General features: G+C 34.9%; 3 protein-coding genes across 7 annotated transcripts in view; all 3 read left to right on the top strand.

The window, feature by feature from the left end:
- LOC109619606 (Tripartite motif-containing protein 2) overlaps nt 1-22074 on the top strand; it is a 104380-nt gene that overhangs the window by 52286 nt on the left and 30020 nt on the right. The gene's annotated exons all lie outside the window — the stretch shown is intronic.
- On the top strand, nt 271-21867 carry LOC105336997 (uncharacterized). Of its 2 annotated transcripts, XM_066075578.1 has the most exons (8): nt 282-521; nt 2443-2866; nt 16679-16822; nt 17031-17072; nt 17356-17421; nt 19068-19167; nt 19469-19608; nt 20083-20141. In XM_066075578.1, exons 1-8 carry the CDS (start codon nt 345-347, stop codon nt 20133-20135), a joined length of 1146 nt encoding a protein of 381 aa, XP_065931650.1. In that variant the 5' UTR covers nt 282-344; the 3' UTR covers nt 20136-20141. The 2 variants fall into 2 exon arrangements, with proteins under 2 accessions (XP_065931648.1, XP_065931650.1); XM_066075576.1 differs by lacking the exons at nt 17031-17072; nt 17356-17421; nt 20083-20141 and adding an exon at nt 20980-21867 and having other exon boundaries at nt 271-521.
- On the top strand, nt 4745-9161 carry LOC136272840 (uncharacterized). Its single transcript, XM_066075571.1, has 2 exons — nt 4745-4917; nt 5402-9161. The coding sequence occupies exon 2, from the start codon at nt 5526-5528 to the stop codon at nt 9159-9161; it is 3636 nt and encodes a 1211-aa protein (XP_065931643.1). The 5' UTR covers nt 4745-4917; nt 5402-5525.

The following is a 22074-nucleotide window of genomic DNA, read 5'->3' as shown; positions in this document are numbered from 1 at the left end:
AGCGACATTCAAATCAAGTTTCTTAATAGTGTGTTATGTTTACGCAGCCCTGTGTGGATATTCCTGGAGTATACCTAATAGAAACGAACTAACGGGGTCCGTCGGTATTGAAGTTGCTACCGATAAAACTGACAATGACAACAACGACTTGAACTTATCTATGATGTTGCTTATTCTTCTAAAAGACTTACTCCGAATGATCCTCTGATTGCAATCTTAAAATCTGAATTTTTGTTCGAGGAGAATGAACTTTGCGTTGGAGTGTTACAATGAGAAACTTTCTCTTTTTGTGAATTAAAATCAAATAGTGAATACAAAGGAAGTGTTTAAATCCATCAATAGAAATGGGAAATCCTATGCGGGAACTAATGCTTATGATAGTTCTGTTGCTTTCAATTCTTCAAAAAGTGATCACACAAGTAACATTAATAGATCCCCCAGGAAGATCTACATTATGGCGCCAAGGATTCAACTCTGCAGTAAATCACCATGACGACCAATTATTTTGTGGGGGATACAGGGTAGGTACTTTAATTCTTTACGTTTTCTTGTTCGTCTGGAATTTCAATTAAATGTATTTTTATATCCACGTGCAAGCAGAAATATTAATGGAACTAGATAAAGCTTATTACATTGTAGTTTTATTTTAGCTAAAATGTGTTATCATCATGTCCAAAGCTAATGAATTTATTTAATTTGAAATAACTCGATATTTGAGATCTAGACATTTTTGAAATGTATTTCATATCAAGAAAATTATTCTGAGATAAAGATCTATATTTTTTTTCTCTTCGATCGATCACTGATTATTCAAATACAATATCTTATTATTTACTACACTTTACCAACGAAAGATATATCACTGATATGTAAAAGCAACACATTTTAGAGAGAGAGAGAGAGAGAGAGAGAGAGAGAGAGAGAGAGAGAGAGAGAGAGAGAGAGAGAGAGAGAGAGAGAGAGAGAGAGAGAGAGAGAGAGAATAAGTGTCGGAGTAAAATTCAGAAACGAAAACGAGAAAGAGAAACAAAGAAAATAAAATGAGGTTTTATAACCTAGATTACCTACATTATAACATTTGTATGGAATGTATTAATAAGGTACGTAATTATCATATCAATGTAATGAACTTATATTTTAGCACTTTTTATTTATATATATTTTGACACTTTCTTTATATTTTTACCCTTTTTATTGGCTGTGTTTTTCGTATCTATTCGTATCTATTCATTGTATTCTAAATAAATTTTACGTTATCGTTTAACGAAAAAATAATGTTGAGAAACATTCAATTGTCATTCAAATACCTGTTTTAATGCACTCTGTTGAGTGATTATCATAATTTCTACATTCCTAGTATAGAAGAATGAAGAAAGACTTCAATTTTAAGAAACGTATACGCCTTCCACCAAGTTTATATTCTGAGATATTAATCACTTTCGATGATTTGTAATTTTAATTGCATGACCTGTAATGCTAATTAGTCTGTGAAGCTTTGAATCCAGACTTAATCGAGGTTCACTTTGTTCCTGTGTTTATCCATGTTCTACATATGTTTTTGTTACAAGTGTTCATGAACCTGTCAGACATGGTTACATCACAAGGACATGTCCCTTGTTCAACATATGTTTTGTTTGTTACAAGTGTTTATTCTAGAGCGAATACATGTCGTTCATTCTACGCTTCAATATCAAATGATTATGATTTAATAGACAAGGTCTTTGAAAGACATATTGAAACCAGGATAACCCATGAAAGCTCTACAAGTGTTTATTCTGGAGCTAATACATGCAGGGAAGCTCCCACCTCACGGGAAGAAAGCTCTACAAGTGTTTATTCTGGAGCTAATACATGCAGGCAGCGAAGCTCCCACCTCACGGGAAGAAAGCTCTACAAGTGTTCCTTCTAAAGCGAATACATGCAAGAAAGCTCCGACCTCACGGGGTGAACGCAAATTAAACCCGATCGATCGCAAGGCCGCTTTTATGCATATCCTAGTTTTGTATTTATTTTTGTTTATAAAAGAACTTTGAATGAAAACTTTGACTGAAAACTGCCAAGTTAGTGTTATATCACAAGGACTGTGCATGTATGAACAAGGCAATGGAGAGATAGATTTATTTGGTATCATGAAATCATACATATAAATAGACATACACAAGGACACTATGAACATTGCCATGGAGAGATATATTTATTTGGTGTCATGAAATCATACATATAGATATACATACACATGGGCTGTATAAACACTGACATAGATAGATAGATTTTTTTGGTGTCATGAAATCATACATACGAATATACATACACAAGGATTGTATGAACACTGCCATAGAAAGATAGATTTATTTGGTATCATGAAATCATACATATAAATATACATACAATTATTTGGGATCATTAACTTAATTATATCTAATGTGAAGTTTTTTTTTTTAGAATTTTGTGAGAAATGGCGGTAAATGTGGTGTCTGCGGAGATCCGTACCAAGGCCCGCTTGAAAACGAGGCTGGAGGTAAATACGCTATCGGCATCATCTCAAAACATTATGACGGCACTGCTAAATATATAAACGTCACTATTGAACAAACTGTGTTCAAGAAAGGATATTATGAATTCCGTATTTGTCCTAACAATGATGTGAATAACCGAGTGAAACAGGAATGCTTGGACCAATATTTACTCCAGATCTATTCTATGGAATACTTTCCCTTTGACGATGGAAAACCTACCGACAGTTTCTCATTAATTCCCGGGAATACCCAGTATTTTCCGGAAGGTCGAGGAATACACAACCTGAGACTTGGGATTCCAGATAAATTGACCTGTACTCAGTGTGTGTTGCAATGGAAATACATAACAGGTAAGGGTCAAGGTCAAGGTCAAAACAGTAAAGGTAAGTAATAATACGACACAGGTGAGAGTCAATGTCAATGGAAAAACAGTAAAGGTCAGTAATAATACGACACAGGTGAGTGTCGAGGTCAATGGAAAAACAGTAAAGGTCAGTAATAATACGACACAGGTGAGAGTCAGGGTCAATGGAAAAACAGTAAAGGTTAGTCATAATACGACACAGGTGAGAGTCAGGGTCACAAGTAAGAGTCGAGGTAATTGAAAACAAATAACAAATAAGAGTCAAGGACATTGGAAATACTTCACATATGAGAGTACATTTCAGGTAAGAGTCAAGGTCAATATAAATACGTCACAGGTAAGAGTGAAGGTCAGTGGGAAAATATACCAGGTTAGAGTCAGGGTCTTTGGAAATACATCACAAGTAAGAGTCAAGGTCAGTAGAAATACATCAAAATTAAAGGTCATTGTCAGTGGAAATACATCACAGGTAGGGGTAAAGGTCAGTGAAAATATATCACATGTTACAGTCAAGGTCAGTGGAAATACATCTCAAGTCAGAGCCAATGTCTTTGGAAATACATCATAGGTAAGAGTCACGGTCAGTGGAAATTCATCACATGTAACAGTCAAGGACGATGGAAATAGGTAAGAGTCAAAGTCTGTGGAAATCTAACACAGGTAAGTGTCTATTTCAATGCAAAATATTCAAGTAAGGTTATTGGAATACATCACAGGTTAGTGTCAAGGTCAGTGAAATTACATCATAGGTAAGAGTCAAGGCCATGTTTGAACAAAAGAGTTACATCAACTCTTTTTTTTTGTTTATGTTTGGGAGGGTAACAGTTAAAATTGACACCCTGAGGCACTATTTGGTTTTTTTATTATACTAAATGTTTTAATCTACGGAGAACCGCACGCGCATGATTTACGCGCATGTAACGATTTGTTGTGTTATCCGTTGTCAAGTGTGTTGCTAACGCTGAGGGTAATAGAACAGATTATCAACCGCGTCTTAACCAATTAGATTTCAGTATTTAGCATGAAAGTATAATAATCTTAACTGATAAAGGGGTTAACTGCAAAAAGATTGAATAAAAAATTATCAAATTACGATGTACTTTAGTTTTGTTTACTCGGAGTAAATGACAGGTTATAATCTATATCTTTTTGACTTCTAAAGATAATGAAGGAAATTAACTTTTATAAAAAATAAAGCCATTATTTTATGCATTTGAGATATATTTCAAATAATCAATCTTACAGGTGTTCTGAAGTACCTTAATACAAATGAATAAATGTGTGGGATTCTGTACAAATAGTAGGCTAACTTTTAAAATCTCATTATTTAAACAATGATACATGCTCTTATCTACTTCACTTTTTTTTAATTTTTAATGAAAAGTGGGAAAATTTACGGCTGTTACAAGTAAGACAATGTGAAGTTTAAAACTCACTTTTATCAAGACATCACGTAAACATCAAATAGGCTATGTTTAGTAATGTCAGACAGACGTTTTATGTTACATGAATTAAGGAGTCAACTTCTTTCAGAGGTTTTTGAGATAAGTGTATCACAACACCGTTAGTTTTACAAGTCTTTCTGAAACCTGTATGATTCTAAATTATATATGTAATGAACTAAATTTTATTTTAAAAATTTCTTTGTGCAATTAATGTAAATTAAGCTAATGTTAAGGCCGATGACGGTCGCATATTCCGGAATGCTCCTGCATGATGACGGCATGCGACCATAGAAAGACCTTAATGTGAATGATGCCTACAGCTATCTTTAACATTTATGGTTCATAATAGTCATTTTATTCAAATCTGAGATTTTTACAGTTTTGCCAAGTCACCTTTCTGGTAAAAAGTGAAAGTGTAGTGGAACCAAGAGTTATCTTTCTTGATCTTGTATTATACAGTCTGAGAGTTATTCCTCTTTATGTGGAACTCTTCTATGTTCAGTTTTTCACGCTGTGTACGTGCGGTCCCGCCGCAGTGCTACACATTTTCTTTACCAACATATTCCATGTTTCATCCTTGTCCCCTCAAATTGTAAGTATCATATGCATTTAGATATATAAATTATTCATTTTATTTGTTGTTTTTGCCATGACATGTTTATAAAAGCAAACATAAGCACCCTCGTAATGACTGTTACTGTAGTAGGTTGTAGGCGCCATATTTTCTCGTGTTTACATTTGTTGATGTTAAACATATAAGGATACCTTCATCATTTATATGATTTACTGGTCATTAATAAGTACACAGCACACCTATAAAGTGTGAATTCTATATTTATATTTTTCAATTAAATTATTTTCCCTTTTTTACCTATATTCCATAATTTCCCTCGGGCTACTGTTTCAATACTGGGTGCACATTTTGGAATTCGTCTATTTTGATATTTGTCAATTTGTTTCTTATGAAAACTATGATATATATACATATATGATATAAATGTATTATTGTGTGAATTGTTAAAATGTCAGTTGCATATTATCCCATGTATTTATAAATTGTTTATAATTTGTTTCAGCAATTTACCACTTCAGATCTACATCAGATCTACATTCAATAAAGTTTACCAATAATTATTGAATATGGTTATACTTGCTGTTTTTCAAACAGTACAGTAAATTGAATTTACACACCAAGGAAACATGGCTACGGGAGGGCTCCCCTTACCACGGATCAGTGATTCCCAGAACGAGATTGAAGAAACCAACACCTCTACCAAGGATAAACGTGATGTTATCTTGAGTGAAAAAGGACTCTTAGTATTTGAAGAAGAAAGTTCCAAATATAAGAAACCTATATTCGAAACATGGGGGAAAGTTGAGAAATGCATTTTACGAGTGCAAAAATGTGACAGAACTATTGAACAATATCAAATCTTACAGAGTGATATAGAGAACACATTCAGTGAGTTTCACAACAGTATTAAACAGTACCTTGTCTTTCTACAAAGACACTCCAGAAGTGAACAAGGTAAAAGCGAGATGAAACGATGTACCGAGGACTTTGAGAAAGGAAAGTCAGTGGTTTACAAGGCCTTAGACAACATTAAAGCTGCAAAATTAGACCTCTTAGAAACAGCCTCAGAAATATCAACAACCAGCACTGAGAGGAAAAGAAGAAAAGAGCGGAAGTTGGAAGTAATGAAAAAAGAAGCAGAGCTAAGAAAACAGAAACTTCGCCTTGAGGAAGATGAATCAATACGCATAGCTGAAATGAACAGAAAAAAGTGTGAGTTGGACATTGACTTAGATTTACTGAAACAAGAACAGAGTGCTAGTGATGATGAACTTTCAATGGAGCGAGACCTTGCAGACATTGAGAAAGAGAGCTCAGGGGAACGAACACAGAAGTTTGTGGAAAACATCCCTTCCAATCCTGTTGATGTCCAGATACCCACAACTGAATCGCCTCATGTGCTATCTGAAATGGCCCTGCTTATGATTAAAAAGCAAATGCTTCCTGAACGTTTTTCAAACTTTGATGACTCGCCAGATTCGTACAATGCCTGGAAGGAAACATTTACCAATATTATCAGTGAAATAAAAGTTTCCTGTAATGAAGAACTTGAGTTAATGTTAAATAGACTCACTGGCAATTCCAAACTTACAGCAATTGGAATTCGCAATGCAAATCCTGGGAAACCTAAGGAAGCACTTCAAATAATCTGGAAAAGACTTGATGAGATGTACGGGAGACCAGAAATGATCGAAGCGTCGATACGTCACCAGCTAGAAAACTTTCGACCAGTGACATCAGCTGAAAACAAACGCCTGTATGACTTGTTAAACATTCTCATTAAGATAGAATCACTGATGGCAAATTCAACATTTTCTACAAGTCTATCGTATTTTAACTCGTCAATTGGAGTGAATCCTATCATCAACAAATTACCATTTCACCTGCAGGAAAAATGGATCGCCAAAGCCTCCAATTTCAAAAAGTTAAACAAAGTGCCGTTCCCACCATTTTCATATTTTGTGACATTTGTACGTGAAATGAGTGAAATTAGAAATGATCCGGCATTTGTATTCACCAACAGCCGACAACCAGCTCTCAAGAGACCGGTATACTCCAAAAAGTCTGAGGTGTCAACAGACAACAACAACAACGCCCGCTGTCCATATCATAAGGCAGATCATAGCATTCATGATTGTAGAGCCTTCCGTGCAAAACCGTTCTTTGAACGCAAGAACTTCTTGCAAAGCAAAAACATTTGTACTAGATGTTGCACCTCAACTAGTCATACAGCAAAAGACTGCCAAGTCAAAATCCAATGCACTGCTTGTGGGAGTGTTTATCATACGACAGCTTTGCATATAAACAAAGGTCCATCATCAAGCCCAAGCATGCATGGCGGGGAGAAAATGTATAACTCATCTCTACAAACCATGAAGTCAGAAACAGACAACATATCGCCTGTACCTATGAAAGCTTCAACAAACACTAGTGTCAAGTGTACTACATTCTGTGGTGACCATTATCAAGGCAGATCATGCAGCAAAATTTTCCTTGTGGATGTATTTCACACAGACTGTCCTAACAACATGTATCGTGTTTACGCAATCGTGGATGACCAATGCAACCAGTCTCTTGCATCTCCAGAACTATTTGATGCCTTGAACATTATGTCCTCACCCATTCATTACACTTTGACAACATGTATGGGAAAGACAGCCCAAAATGGTCGGCAAGCACATAGTATGAAGATACGATCATTGGACACAGCTGTGACAATGGACCTTCCTCTTCTGATGGAATGTGATGACATCCCTAACGAAACCTCTGAAATTCCTACACCAGAAGTTGCTAAGAGCTACCCTCACCTTCTCAGAATTGCATCTAGTATACCTGAGTTTGATGTGAATTCAAAAATACAGCTCCTTATTGGTAGAGACTTGATTGAGGCCCATCACATTGAAGAGCAGATCACTGGACCTCGAGGGGAACCATTCGCTCAAAGACTTAGTCTTGGTTGGGCTATAATTGGTGAAGTTTGTCTTGGTAGACTTCATAGAAGAACTTCCGTGAATGTCAACAAAGTGTCTATTCTCAATGATGGTAGAGTTACGTGCAGTCAACCGTGTCAGAACAACATTGATGTGAAAGAGCAAACACTTGTGTCTAACTATATAATTGGTGAGCGTGACTTTCAATTTCATGGTGAAGATGTCTTCATGAAGACCCCTGAAGATGATTGTACTGGTTTATCGGTAGAAGACAGACTATTCCTAAAGTTGATGGATAGATCATTCACTAAAGACAAGGACGGCATGTGGACTGCACCTCTTCCTTTTCGAGAGAACCAACCTGATCTTCCTAACAACAGACCTCAGGCATTACATCGAGCTCAGATACTACACAACAGTTTACAGAGAGATACAGAAAAGAAGAGACAGTTTGTGAAATTCATGGAGAAAGTTCTAAACAGTGGAGCAGCAGAAGTTGCGCCACCTCCAACAAGCACAGGTTGCTGGTACCTACCTTTGTTTGGCGTTCGTAACCCAAAGAAACCAGATCAAATAAGAGGCGTTTTCGACTCGTCAGCCAAGTATGGTGGAGTTTCCCTCAATTCAGTACTCATGTCTGGTCCAGACATGATCAACAGTCTTCTTGGGATCTTGCTTCGCTTTAGGAAGGATGAGGTGGCGATGGCAGCAGATATAGAGCAGATGTTTTACCGATTTCGTGTTGATGAAGACCACCGCAATTACCTACGCTTCTTTTGGTATAAAGAAAACAACCCAGATGACATCATGATAGAGTACAGAATGACTTCACATGTATTCGGCAACAGTCCGTCGCCTGCTATTGCATCTTATGGACTCCTTAAGACTGTCGAACACGCTGATCGAGATGTGAAAAACTTTGTACATCATAACTTCTACGTTGATGACGGGTTAATCTCTTTACCAAATGAATCAGATGCTATCAGCCTGATGAAGCGTACCCAGTCAACCATGAAACAGGAAGGTCAGATTCGTCTTCACAAAATCACGTCCAATAAACAAGCTGTGATGGACGCCTTTGATGTCAGTGATCATGGAGAACAGCTGAAAGAAATAGATAGTGATGACATGATACACAGATCTCTTGGACTTTGTTGGAGACTGAAGGACGATACTTTTGTGTTTACGGTACCTACTGAAGAGAAGCCTTTTACTCGTCGCGGTCTGCTCTCAACTGTAAACAGCCTATTCGACCCATTAGGTTTCATATCACCAATCATCATCAGCGGTAAAATACTTCTCCGAGAATGCACACCTGAAGGAGTTGACTGAAATGAACCATTACCTGTCAATAATCTTCAAAAGTGGAAGGAGTGGCAATCGTCTCTTCACTGTCTCAGTGATATCGCCATTCCCCGTATGATGTCTCACACCTCTGTTAGTTCAGCTCAGACAGCAGAAGTTCACATATTCTCAGATGCTTCAGAAAAGGCAATAGCAGCATCAGCATATATAAAAACTGTAAGTGATGGACAAACAAGCGTTCGATTCATCATGGGAAGAAGCAAGTTAGCACCTCTTAATGGCCACACCATTCCTCGCCTAGAATTGTGTGGAGCTGTCTTAGCAACGGAACTCGCAGAGATCATATCTGTACAACTTGGCATCCCATTGCAAACCATGAGATTTTACACAGATAGCAGAGTTGTGTTAGGCTACATTGGTAATAGGACTCGAAGATTTTACACCTATGTAAGCAACCGAGTTGATCGTATTCTACGAATATCTAATGCCAATCAATGGAACTTCATTTCCAGTGAAAAGAATCCTGCAGATTCTTGTACAAGATGCAACACTAATGTGATCAACATTATGCGGTTACCATGGATTACTGGTCCACAATGGTTGTGTGATGTGACGGAAATGAAACCTACACAGTTTCCACTTGTTGAACCTGATAGTGACAGAGAAGTCCGTCCAATCGATAGACCTGTAATATGTTCACAAACTGATGTTACCATTACAACAACAGGATCTGATCTCATTACCAAGAAATTTGATCGATTTGATCGTTGGAGTTGTCTCATTACGGGCATTGCTTGTCTCAAGCGAGTTTGCCTCAGGTTTAGAGCTTGTCGTGACCAGAAACCTATGCAACTTACCCGTTATGATGAAATTCGTGAAGCAGAGACCTTTGTCCTAAAACAGATTCAACAAGAATTCTTCTCTAAAGAGATAAACAGTTTAAAGTCTGGAAAACCTCTGAACAAAGACACAAGTATATCCACACTTGCACCATTCTTAGATGAAAATGGACTAATGTGTGTTGGTGGAAGATTGAACAAAGCTGCTGGAATTTTACCATCAAAGGAAATCAATCCAATTATTCTTCCCAAGAACAGTCATATCTCTGTTCTTTTGATTCGTCATTTTCACGAGCAAGTCAAACATCAGGGGAGATTATTCACTGAAGGTGCACTTCGTACGGCAGGTTATTGGATCCTGGGAGGCAAGCGCATGATTTCATCTTTCATTCACACTTGCGTGACTTGTCGAAAACTTCGCCGTGGCCTTGAAACACAGATGATGGCAGACTTACCAGAGGACAGGATCACACCAGGCCCAGCTTTCACATCTGTTGGAATTGATGTCTTCGGACCATGGGAAGTCTGTACCCGCAGAACTAGAGGAGGAGCTGCAAATAGCAAGAGATGGGGACTGATGTTTACCTGTTTAACATCAAGAGCGGCTCACATAGAGGTTATTGAAGAGATGTCGAGTTCATGTTTTATAAATGCACTGCGTAGATTTCTATCACTCCGTGGCCCAGTGAAGATAATAAGATCTGACCGAGGCACCAATTTCATTGGAGCTGCTGAGGAAATGAGAGTGAACACGATAAAAGTAGAAGAGGGACCAGTTCAACAGTTCCTGGACAAATCCTACATCACCTGGATTTTCAATGTCCCACATTCCTCCCATATGGGTGGTGTCTGGGAGCGAGTCATAGGAATGACAAGGAAAATCCTTGATTCAATGCTTTTGGAATCTAGTGGTAAACCTCTAACACATGAGACATTAGCAACATTTTTATGTGAAGTTTGTGCCATCATAAACTCTAGACCAATAACACCGATACCTTCGGATCCAAATGACCCAATGATTCTTACACCAACTATGATTCTCACCGGAAAAGTTGATTTCCTACCAGTCGTGTCTGATTCACTCAGTCTACAAGACGTTTACAGAGCGCAATGGAAACGTGTCCAAATCCTTGCAGATATTTTCTGGAATCAGTGGCGTAAGCAGTATCTATCTATCCTACAAAGTAGACGTAAGTGGAAAAGCAAAACCAGAAACGTTAAAGTAGATGATGTGGTACTGTTGAAAGATCCCGCTGAGCACCGGAACAACTGGCCAACTGGTATTATTGACCGCGTATTTCCAAGTGACGATGGAATCGTGAGAAAAGTTGTTGTGCGAACTATTCGAGCAGGAAAACCAACATTTTACATTCGACCAATTCATGATCTCGTGTTGCTAATAGAAAGTGAACAGTGACTAGATGTGAACTGTAACTTATGGACTGTGAATAATGGACTGTAACTTATGGACTGTGAATAATGGACTGTTAACAATGAATTTGTAAACATTGACTTGTATTATGATTCATGTATGATCACGAGATGTATTATTTATCAACTAGTTTATCACAATTTTGAAATGTTTTGTGCATGCATATGAGTAGTGGCATCTCAAAGATGCCAGGCGGGGAGTGTAGTGGAACCAAGAGTTATCTTTCTTGATCTTGTATTATACAGTCTGAGAGTTATTCCTCTTTATGTGGAACTCTTCTATGTTCAGTTTTTCACGCTGTGTACGTGCGGTCCCGCCGCAGTGCTACACATTTTCTTTACCAACATATTCCATGTTTCATCCTTGTCCCCTCAAATTGTAAGTATCATATGCATTTAGATATATGAAATATTCATTTTATTTGTTGTTTTTGCCATGACATGTTTATAAAAGCAAACATAAGCACCCTCGTAATGACTGTTACTGTAGTAGGTTGTAGGCGCCATATTTTCTCGTGTTTACATTTGTTGATGTTAAACATATAAGGATACCTTCATCATTTATATGATTTACTGGTCATTAATAAGTACACAGCACACCTATAAAGTGTGAATTCTATATTTATATTTTTCAATTAAATTATTTTCCCTTTTTTACCTATATTCCATAATTTCCCTCGGGCTACTGTTTCAATACTGGGTGCACATTTTGGAATTCGTCTATTTTGATATTTGTCAATTTGTTTCTTATGAAAACTATGATATATATACATATATGATATAAATGTATTATTGTGTGAATTGTTAAAATGTCAGTTGCATATTATCCCATGTATTTATAAATTGTTTATAATTTGTTTCAGCAATTTACCACTTCAGATCTACATCAGATCTACATTCAATAAAGTTTACCAATAATTATTGAATATGGTTATACTTGCTGTTTTTCAAACAGTACAGAAAGAAATGTGAAATTAATTTAAATTAATAAAATTGAATCATTGATTATATTCTGACAGCAGAATAGATCGATCACCGATCAATTATTGATTTAAGGAGTTGCTCTATTACTATGATAAATGAGATCAGAACCCGAATCACGAGGCATGTAATCTCTCTCTCTCTCTCTCTCTCTCTCTCTCTCTCTCTCTCTCTCATTTTCCCTCACATACACATCTTTTTTACTGTTTCTTTCACACCCTATCAAGCCATATTCTCTCTCTCTCTTTCTCTCTCTTTCTTTCTCTCTCTCTCTCTCTTCTTCTTCTTTCTCTTTCACATATACGTTTTCGCTCTTTTTTAATGAGATCGTTGCAATTTTTCTGTATCTTCATTATTTTTTTCTCTTTCTCAATCTCCTTTTTCTCACTCTCAATCTATCTCACACTCCATCTATCTATGTCTATATTTAATCGTTATCTCTTTCACTTTCGTTTTGCGTTTCTTTACAAAAAATACCATAGTTTATTAATTTTTGATAGCCTTATTTTTGTGGGAAACTCTGCAAAGAAGCCTTAATTGAAGCAAAATTGAATTATTGTCGTCCTGTACAAAAAATGAACTGCTATTTATTCCTTAAAAGAGAACTCTTTTTTCTGAAAAAAAAATATATATTTGATTTTTCAAATCTCATTTATCAAATACGTTTAAGTTACATGCAGACTTAGCATACTAGCAGATTTTTGCAGCAAAATAAACTTCTTAAAAATACAGCTCATATTGCTTTAAACTTTTTTTTGTTAAAGAGGCCCTTCAATAGTCGAATGATGGTAATTTCATAGGTTTTAAAGCCCTTGAACAGTAGACTTAACAGATTTAACAAAGTCCGATACACAATACACTTAAGATATCAACATTGAAATGTACTGATTTCGCAATTTTACTAATCTGAGAAAAGACCCTTCAAAGTTTTCTTTGTAAAATATATGTAAATTAGTTTACATTAGGTACTTTTCTCAAACCTTTTGACAATTTAGATGTTGTGAAGATTTTGAAAAGAACATTAATTGTGTTAAAGGGACATGGTCACGATTTTGATCAAAAAATTATTTTTCCGATTTTAATATTTACAATGCTTCAGAAAGGCATTTTTAACAGGCAACCGAAATTTGAGTGCCATTTGTTGAGTTATAGGCAAGTTACAGAGCTTGAAATTCTTCGCTATGTAAACAAAGGGTTTGTTTACATTTCGAACGTTCAAGTAAAATTCTCAGTCTTAAACCTAAAACGAATGTGTTTAACGTTAGGAACTGTTTATCTATGCTTAAAATTATTAAAAAGATAGACAAATAAGCTGGAAAAAGATTTTTTACTGGTATATTGAACGTATTTAAACAAAAACAGGACACGAGCCTTGTTTACATGACAAAGAATATGTGAGCCCTGTATCTTGCTTATAACTCAACGAATGACTCTCAAATTTTATTTGATCATTAGAAATGCATTGTAAATAATAAAAACATAAAAATAAAATTTAAAAATCGTGACCATGCCCCTTTAAATTGATATGTGACATTTTTTAATTTTTTAATTGAGAATTTTTTTTATTCAAGCACGTTTTGTGATATCGTTGGTTTTTCTCATTTTCAGACCCCACCACCAAACCAATAATCATTTTGTAAAGATTGCATTCTGTGATAAGTCTGATCTTCCTACAATTTTTATTTCGTTTTGACAAGTAAATAAAAAATAAATATTTCGACTTTAAATCTTAAAAAAATAAGTTTGTATCTTTTGGGTTCACCTTATTTTTCTCACTTTGTTTTTAAAGAGGATTGAAAAAAAATATTCAATGGGTGTATGATTTTTATCACACATGTATATTTAAAGGTAAGAGTTATGCTTCTTGATTCAAAGAAAATCATGCAAAACTGTTTTAAATTTTATATAAACGTGCTAATTCGTCCTAAATTATATAACATTTACAACAATTTTACATGTATCTAAATGGAATCAAGAGGCATAATTCATTCTTTTAAATAAACATTTTTACACATGCTTATATCGTACTAAGCATTAACCAACATTGTTTAGGTAATTGTTTTAAATGCAAAAATTGTTTACTTATTTTATGAACCAAATATTGATTCTTCATCAGTTCAAATAAAATATACTGTTCAATTTAGTACACATTTAAATGTAGCAGTTATGCTTATCAACAAAAAACAAAGAATCAAACATTAAATTTAGCAATAACACATTTTTTCTATAAATTTGATTCAAGGTTTTGATAAAAAATGCATTCATTATAAAAGATTTTAAATGTGTTTACGTCACAGTGATGTGTTATCACTGCTAATTTGAAAGCCATTCTTGAATTTAAATGTATGAAAAAATATTTCATGACAAAAAAATTCCAAGAAAATGTGTGAACTTGGCAATTATTCCTCTCCTCAAAAAGTAAACCATTATTTTCAAACAATTTATATTCTTGAAGAATGCTTCGAAGGTTGAAATCATACTCCAGATTTCTTTCACTTTTTACTTAAAAAAGGAGGCCGACTTTAGTTTTCATTGCGCATGTTTTTGCGCATTCTAGTCTAATACAATTGATTTATACTTCTTATGAGATTTTTTCGATATCATATATAAAATTGAACAAAATAGATAAAATACAGAAAAAAATATTTATATTTCTGAAGTCATTTTTATTTTTAAACGATTTTTCTGTTGTGGGGTAGGGGAACGTTGGTATTGCGCTTTTATGGCGTTATGATTAAATGAGGCTATATAGGTGTACGATATAAGAAATAACATAAAAGAAAAAGTAAAAATTGCACGCCGTTGAAATTTTATATATAGAATGATGCTATCGTCGGGGATATCTTCCTTGTTATTTTTAATGAATCCATTTTACCAATCTTCATTCGTAATGATCCAATATATATAGAAAAATTTGGTGCATTTTGATAATTTGAGATCGCCCCCACTAAAAACCAGACGGTAGAATTTAGTATTTTTTACATATAAGGTAGGAATTGATTTTACTTATCATATATAACAATTTGAGTAAAAAGCTATTTGCGGGTAGGCTAAAGCAACTCCGAGTTTAATGATCGTCAAAATTATGATCAATTTAAAAACTGTTTAGTTTTATGAAAACAGTGCTGAATATTAATACCAAGTGAATGTGTTCACAATGATATTATTTTTCCACTTCGGAATCGAGTCGATCTTTGAGGCTGCCGTGCCATGGTATCACGTGACAGTTAAAAATAGATAACTTTTTAGCCTTAAAATAAAATCAAAAAGTGTTACAGTGCCCCAAAGTTCATAAGTATGTATAATTAATAAAAATTCCATTACATAAGACTAACAGAGTTGTCGTTCCTTCGAGTGACGTCACAATGGATTTCTTGCTACAATAAATTGATCGGCAATCATGTTTATTAGTATAACTGCTAAAATCCTTTCGTTAGTCACATGAAATAGATATTGTCATTATTTATCGGAAACTCTCTCAACTTTAATTTTATTGAAAGTACTACGCATTTTTTATTTGCTACAACAAAGCAGCAAAGGATTCTAGCAGCACTGTTCAAGTATTTTAGGTCATATACTATTGTTATTTACCAAAGTCTCTTTCATAATATACGGGGTAGTATTAAATTTTTGCCTTTTTTGTACACACTGACTGAGGAAGGGCTGGTCAAGCCATATAAATGTCTATCTGCTTACATTATAACAAACGCTGATAAAACAAAATATCCATGCCTGTATTATCCTGTAATATCCTAGCTGACACTCATCTAAACGAAATACAGAGAAATCGAAGATATATTCAGTTAGAAGAGTTTCTATTGATATTTTATGCCTGTAGTTTTTATAATTCAAACCAGAGATAAAGTTAAAATTGACATGTTTCTGAGTAAAATATGACATCATGCTACTTATTATGACGTCATATCGATCATATCGATCAGAGGAATTTGATCGCTGATCGTTGTAGTATTTTTTAATCTGCTTTGATGTGCGAAAAATGTTTACTATATATGTCTATATATACCTCTACTTTGATATGGTCCCTTAAAAGAACCATACGCTCGACTTTCTTAAAACTTTGCATATTAACTGAAGTTGGTTTCATATATATATGGATAAAAAAGAAAAAGTTTTGCTATTGTAGTTTTTCTGCAAAAACACCCTAATTGGCCTCCTTAAAAAGATTATAGAATATTATGTTTGTTTCATCAAAATGTAACCAAAATTTTTGGAAGCTATTACTTGTACAGCATTTCTCTATATGTTGTGTTTATTTCGTCAATTATATCACAGACACGCACACAGCAGGGGGAATAACAAATGGAGTCGGAAACCAAAACGCCCAACCAGTCTTAAGCAACGCAGAAGCAATCAAGGTAGCAGAGACGTTTGTTGACACAGCCAATCAGCTTCTTTCTATTCTCAAACGAGGCAGTGGTAAGTTTTAACAGTGCCGGCTCCTTAAATGTTTTATTTTTTGTGTGTTTTCTGAATGGTATATAGATGCATTTGCTTGTTTTGTCAAAAATTGCTTTTTTATGTGGTGTTGCATGCTATACAGCTGTCCGACGCTTTGTATACACGCTTTTCGCTATTTCTTGCTTATTTGAGCGAACCTGCTTGTCAGTTGGTCTTGATTTTTCAGTTCCCAGCGCAAAATCTCCAGAAAAGGATCCTCTGTATGGAGGTAAAGTTTCAATTAGTTACCATTCTATTTATAGCACTTATGCAATTTGCTTCAATCAATTTACTTTGCTTACAGCACAACAAATTCATTTTAGAAGAATATTACAATGTATTTTACAATTTCCAAACAACAATATTAGTTTATATGATCTGTTTTTAACACGTTATTTCTTTGAAAAAATAAAACCTGTTGTTTATATCATGTGTTTGAGGTCTTTAGTTTGTCTCAATGGTAGATAGAGCTATACAGCCGCACTTGACGTGCTGCACTTTGTTCTAATTAGGTCTCACCACGCTTCCTCCTTTTCCCACCACGGACGCTTATTCTTTTTTCACCAGTGTGACTGGAGGTTAGATCAATTTTAGAACACCAAACAGGTTACCTATAGATGTTCCCTAGAGTTCACCAGTGTGACTGGAGGTTAGATCAATGCTAGAACACCAAACAGGTTACCTATAGATGTTCCCTAGAGCAAACCATTATAAATACCCAACACATTTTAACAACACTAACATCCTCGTAGCATATACTTTTACCTAGACTTTTAAAGATAATTCAAGTAGAATCAAGTAGAATCAATAATTTCATGAGAACTTTCTATTACAGATTTCGAATATGTTTATTAAAAGATGTCTTTTTCTAAAAACAAATTTGCAGGAGATGTAGTTTGCTTAAACCTCTAAAAAATTCTTTCAAACACAGAAAATGAGGATTTTCTTTGAGAAATCTTTAAACCTTTTTTATCATTTAATGTCAGTATGCATTCAAAATTATCTGAGATTTTCGTTAATGCTGAGTAAATAATTGACAGCTAGCACATATTGATACTTCTTCGACGGAATAATCACCATATTTGTGTACTGTGGAATCATTACAATTCATGGAAGCCAATTTTCGTGGATTGCTTAAATTTTACATGTTCGTGGGGACGTAATTTCGGGTATTCTCGTAAACCCACAAAAGGATATATGACTTTATGCCTTTTTTTATTGATTCGTGGAGGATGTTAATTCGTGGATAAGAGGTACCCACGTATTCCACAAAAAATGAATCCAAAGTGTTTTGTTCATCAGCCTTTTCTTGATTTTATTCATCATTCTGACGAACCAATAAATTACCATGTTTATCAAATCATGGTACATGACAATACATTTACAAATTGTCAATAAAAGAAAACGCAAATGCGCTAACTAGATTAAAAGATAACCCCTTACATCTTAATTCAATGATTTAAAACCCTTTATTGCAATGATTGTCCATGGTTTGCTCCAACAAACAGTGAAATCAGTAAGACTTGACCAAACTGTTGATCCGATACCGGTTACCAATAGCTGTACACAGTTGTCATGCCTTGAAGAATGTTTTACCCAATTATTTACACTGTAACTAATAAAAGAAGCATGGTCCTTTGTATTTATGCCTTGTGAAATGTTTTACCAAATTACTTACACTGTCATTAATAATAGATACATGGTCAATTGTACTTCATGAATATACCCTATAGTTTCTGTCTTTCTGCATGGGTCTAAAGTTCAGTTTGATGATTTGTTATATCTTGGTAAGTAGATAAACGACCTATAGTGTATTAATCTGCAGTCACTGAAGCTTCATCCTGTCAGCTTCATCCATAGCACTTTAAGAAGTAAAGATTACGTTTTTGTCAATGTTAAATTTAATACAGTAACATTAGTTAAAATTAAATTTACACACACTTAACGGTAAATACATTCATTTAATTGTTCAAGTATCCTTACGTCACTTTTTAAAAATGTTTTATCAAATCATCCAAGCACCAGGCTTTTTAAAAAGCATTTTATTGTAAAATAACAAACAATAAAAAATAATAGTCCTGAAAATCCAAACTCATTTTCGTCCTATGCAAAGCTCAAAATTTTGGACATCTGAAGTATTGGCACAAGTACATTGCACGTGTTTGCACGGTAACTTGGGTATTGTGATGATTGAGTACATGTGTTGACCTATTTATCCCTGTAGCCCCCGCAGCTCTCTGTCCCAACGGCCGTCCCCAGGCTCAATGTAGTCCCGACCCCTGTCTAACCTGGGAGTGCGCCAACATCGCAGGAGTACAGTGCGAGTAAGTGAAATCGTAGGGAGAACGTTCTCCTCAAGGTAAAAAGTCAAACATCTTATTAACACATTGTACAAACTATGGAATTAAAGCTTGTCAGGATTCATTTTGTAGTTGGTTTTTGTTTATAGGAAAACATCGGGATTCAAGATTTCTCTGTAATTAAAAGTATAAGAAATGAATAACAAAATATTGAATAAATGAATGTTATCTACATATAGAGATAATCCCGTTGTTTTAATATCAACTTAACTAAAGGCAAATTTTGAAAATTTTCCATGAATTTTATATTTTCGTTTTATATCAGACGAACATGCGACTCCTGTGATCCAATGTTTAGAACACGTGGAAGTGACGTCACATCAATCTGTGAGATCAGACGTATTCCCCGCCCTCTACACATGATGGCCGCTCCACTCTCACCGTTCGATACATTCGCTTCTGAAGGTAAATGAAATCAATCTTGCAATTAGATAACTCACTTTACCACGACATGTATTTTTTTTTAAACACTACGTCCAAAAAATGGCGGTTTAAATGTTTTGTTAGAATGTTTAAATAATTCTAATTGGTTGCCTGTCATTATATCTCAATGGTTAAAGTATTTAACGGTCTTATGTTCCGCAGATAACGAGACCAAATCAGCTTTGGAATTTTGTTTATATTTATTGAATCATTTTAATCTTAATACAAGTTTTCCTGGACAAAATTCAATGTGTAAAAAGGAGTCAACAACTTCATTTCCTTCAACTTTTTATGCAACATTTAAGTTTATGATCTAGATGAGTTAAAATGTTACTCCTCATTATTGAAATGAATATTCAAAATTGCAAGATTAGTGAAATTACACAAGTGCTTTGTGTTTAGTGTAAAAACTGGTTTGTGTGATCAATATAAAGTTTTGCCCTTTTTATTTTTAAGGTTTGCATCCTATTGAGAGAATGCTTCTTAGAGGAACCTTCCCGGCCAAATAATACTCCTCATTTTGTCTCTAACCAGCACATGGTGAAGTCATAAATGCCGGGAATTTGAATGATTCAACAGAATATTGGGACTGTAGTAGATGTTGTTTGCATGTGGAATTTTGAATTGTAGATACAATATCATTAAACAGTTGGTCAATAAACCTGCATGTCTGACAAGCGTATACAGGTTTTTAAAAGTTCTTCTGTACGAAATGGTGTATTTTATAGCAACTTCCTTCAGTCAAATGTATTTTATAGCAACCTCCTTCAGTCAAATGTATTTTATATAAACCTCCTTCAGTTAAATGTAACCTTCTTTTCTACTTTTAGTTGTTGGTATTTTGGGTAACGTTTTATGCATTGTGGAACCATTATGGGAATTTTAGACCTAATGATGTCTTATTTCAATCATACATGAAAGAGCAAATGTTTTTTCGTTTTCTTAAATTGAATTGATAATTTCACAATTTGACATAATATGATACTACATATCACATAAAACAAATTCATGATAAACCAAAACAATATCTATATAAATGCAACAAAAAACAAACTTCATCATTCATTGTTTTACACAAGTAAAGAAAAGAATAGGATTTAATGATTTCTAGATTTATGGAAAAAATTTATCAAAATGACATTATAAGGTCCTTTAGAGAATTAAAAAGTAGTTTTTCCCTATACCAAACATGTATTACCTCAGCCATTTGCCACTGATGCATAAAACAAAGTAAACTCTATACAATAAGCCAAGCATGTGTCTTTTCAACCATTTATTTCTGATGCACGAAACATCTGTGATGTTTTAATTGTTCGACGACATTACAAATGACGTCAGAGGTTTGTATTGCAGTAATAAGTGCCCTTGACCTAGATTTCCTGCCGGGAGACTACCTCGACAAACTTCGGGTAGAAACTCAGACCTCGACAGCACGGCCGTCACAGACCGGAAACGAAGATAACTATCTGAACTCTGATACAGTGAGGGTAAATAAAAAAGCAAACAAGAAAAAAGTTGCCAAGAAAAAAGACAAAAATAAGATTTTACGGAAAATGCAAAAACCGGAAATAAAAACCCCAACCACCACCCCGATTCCGCATGTGTTTTGTCAAAACCAGATATCAGAAGAATCCAACAACCACCACTTAGTAGGGAAAACATCACTGAACAATCGCTTGCAATTACCAAAAATCAAATCTATCAACCGAATTACCAATCAAATTCAGTCCTATCATCCCTTGTTGACCAAATACCACTGACTGCTCTGACACACTTGCTTCCTGGAATAAGTAGTTTGATAGAGTCTAGAAATAGAGTTTCTACCAAAAATCAGGGAACAGAGCTTTCACGTGTTGTCCAGGTACCAGTTGATTTCCAGTCACCGACTCCGACAAATACAGTCGTTCAGTACAAAAACAGGGAGACACAGGTACTTCCCCTAACTCCGTCCCAGTACAGGCGAATTAACCGTCATCCCAATAGAAACGCTATTTTACAGAGTCTACGAGATATCCTTGGAGCTCGGCCACTGTCTCACATGCTTCAAGTTCCTGTATTGCCGAGTGGTTCACAACCGGAAGTCAGGCAGAAATCCAGTGCGCAGAATCTGAATGTTGGCCAAAGCAATGTAATTGACGTTAGTATACCGTTCCAAAGAAAAGGGATGGGTCCGCTTAAGTTCTTTAACTGAAATCCTTAAAATTATTTGTATGCTTTTTGTTTAAATGAACATTATCTTAACTGTTGTTGGCTTCTATCTTTAACTGTGTCTTGTTCACGATACGGTCAGGTATATTGCTTTTTTACAATGTTCCAAGTTTCTTTTGGTACAGTTTTGCAATTTAAACTCTGAGGTTTAATTGACTTGTAACATTGTAGAACTCGACATAATTGATTCGTTTCTTGAGGAATATGTATAGCTTACAGACATTGGTCTTAGAAATATAC

This window comes from Magallana gigas, chromosome 1, assembly GCF_963853765.1.
Source record: "Magallana gigas chromosome 1, xbMagGiga1.1, whole genome shotgun sequence".
Taxonomy (NCBI): domain Eukaryota; kingdom Metazoa; phylum Mollusca; class Bivalvia; order Ostreida; family Ostreidae; genus Magallana; species Magallana gigas.
The sequence above is the reverse complement of the archived record's forward strand: the minus strand, read 5'-3'. Positions and strand labels throughout refer to the sequence as shown.

Excerpts from the sequence above, each read along its gene's own strand:
- LOC105336997 (XM_066075576.1), top strand. The coding sequence starts at position 345 with ATGGGAAATCCTATGCGGGAACTAATGCTTATGATAGTTCTGTTGCTT. Across the intron at positions 522-2,442 it reads TATTTTGTGGGGGATACAGG|AATTTTGTGAGAAATGGCGG; the intron begins GTAGGTACTTTA and ends TTTTTTTTTTAG. Across the intron at positions 16,823-19,067 it reads TATTCTCAAACGAGGCAGTG|CCCCCGCAGCTCTCTGTCCC; the intron begins GTAAGTTTTAAC and ends TTATCCCTGTAG.
- LOC136272840 (XM_066075571.1), top strand. The coding sequence starts at position 5,526 with ATGGCTACGGGAGGGCTCCCCTTACCACGGATCAGTGATTCCCAGAAC.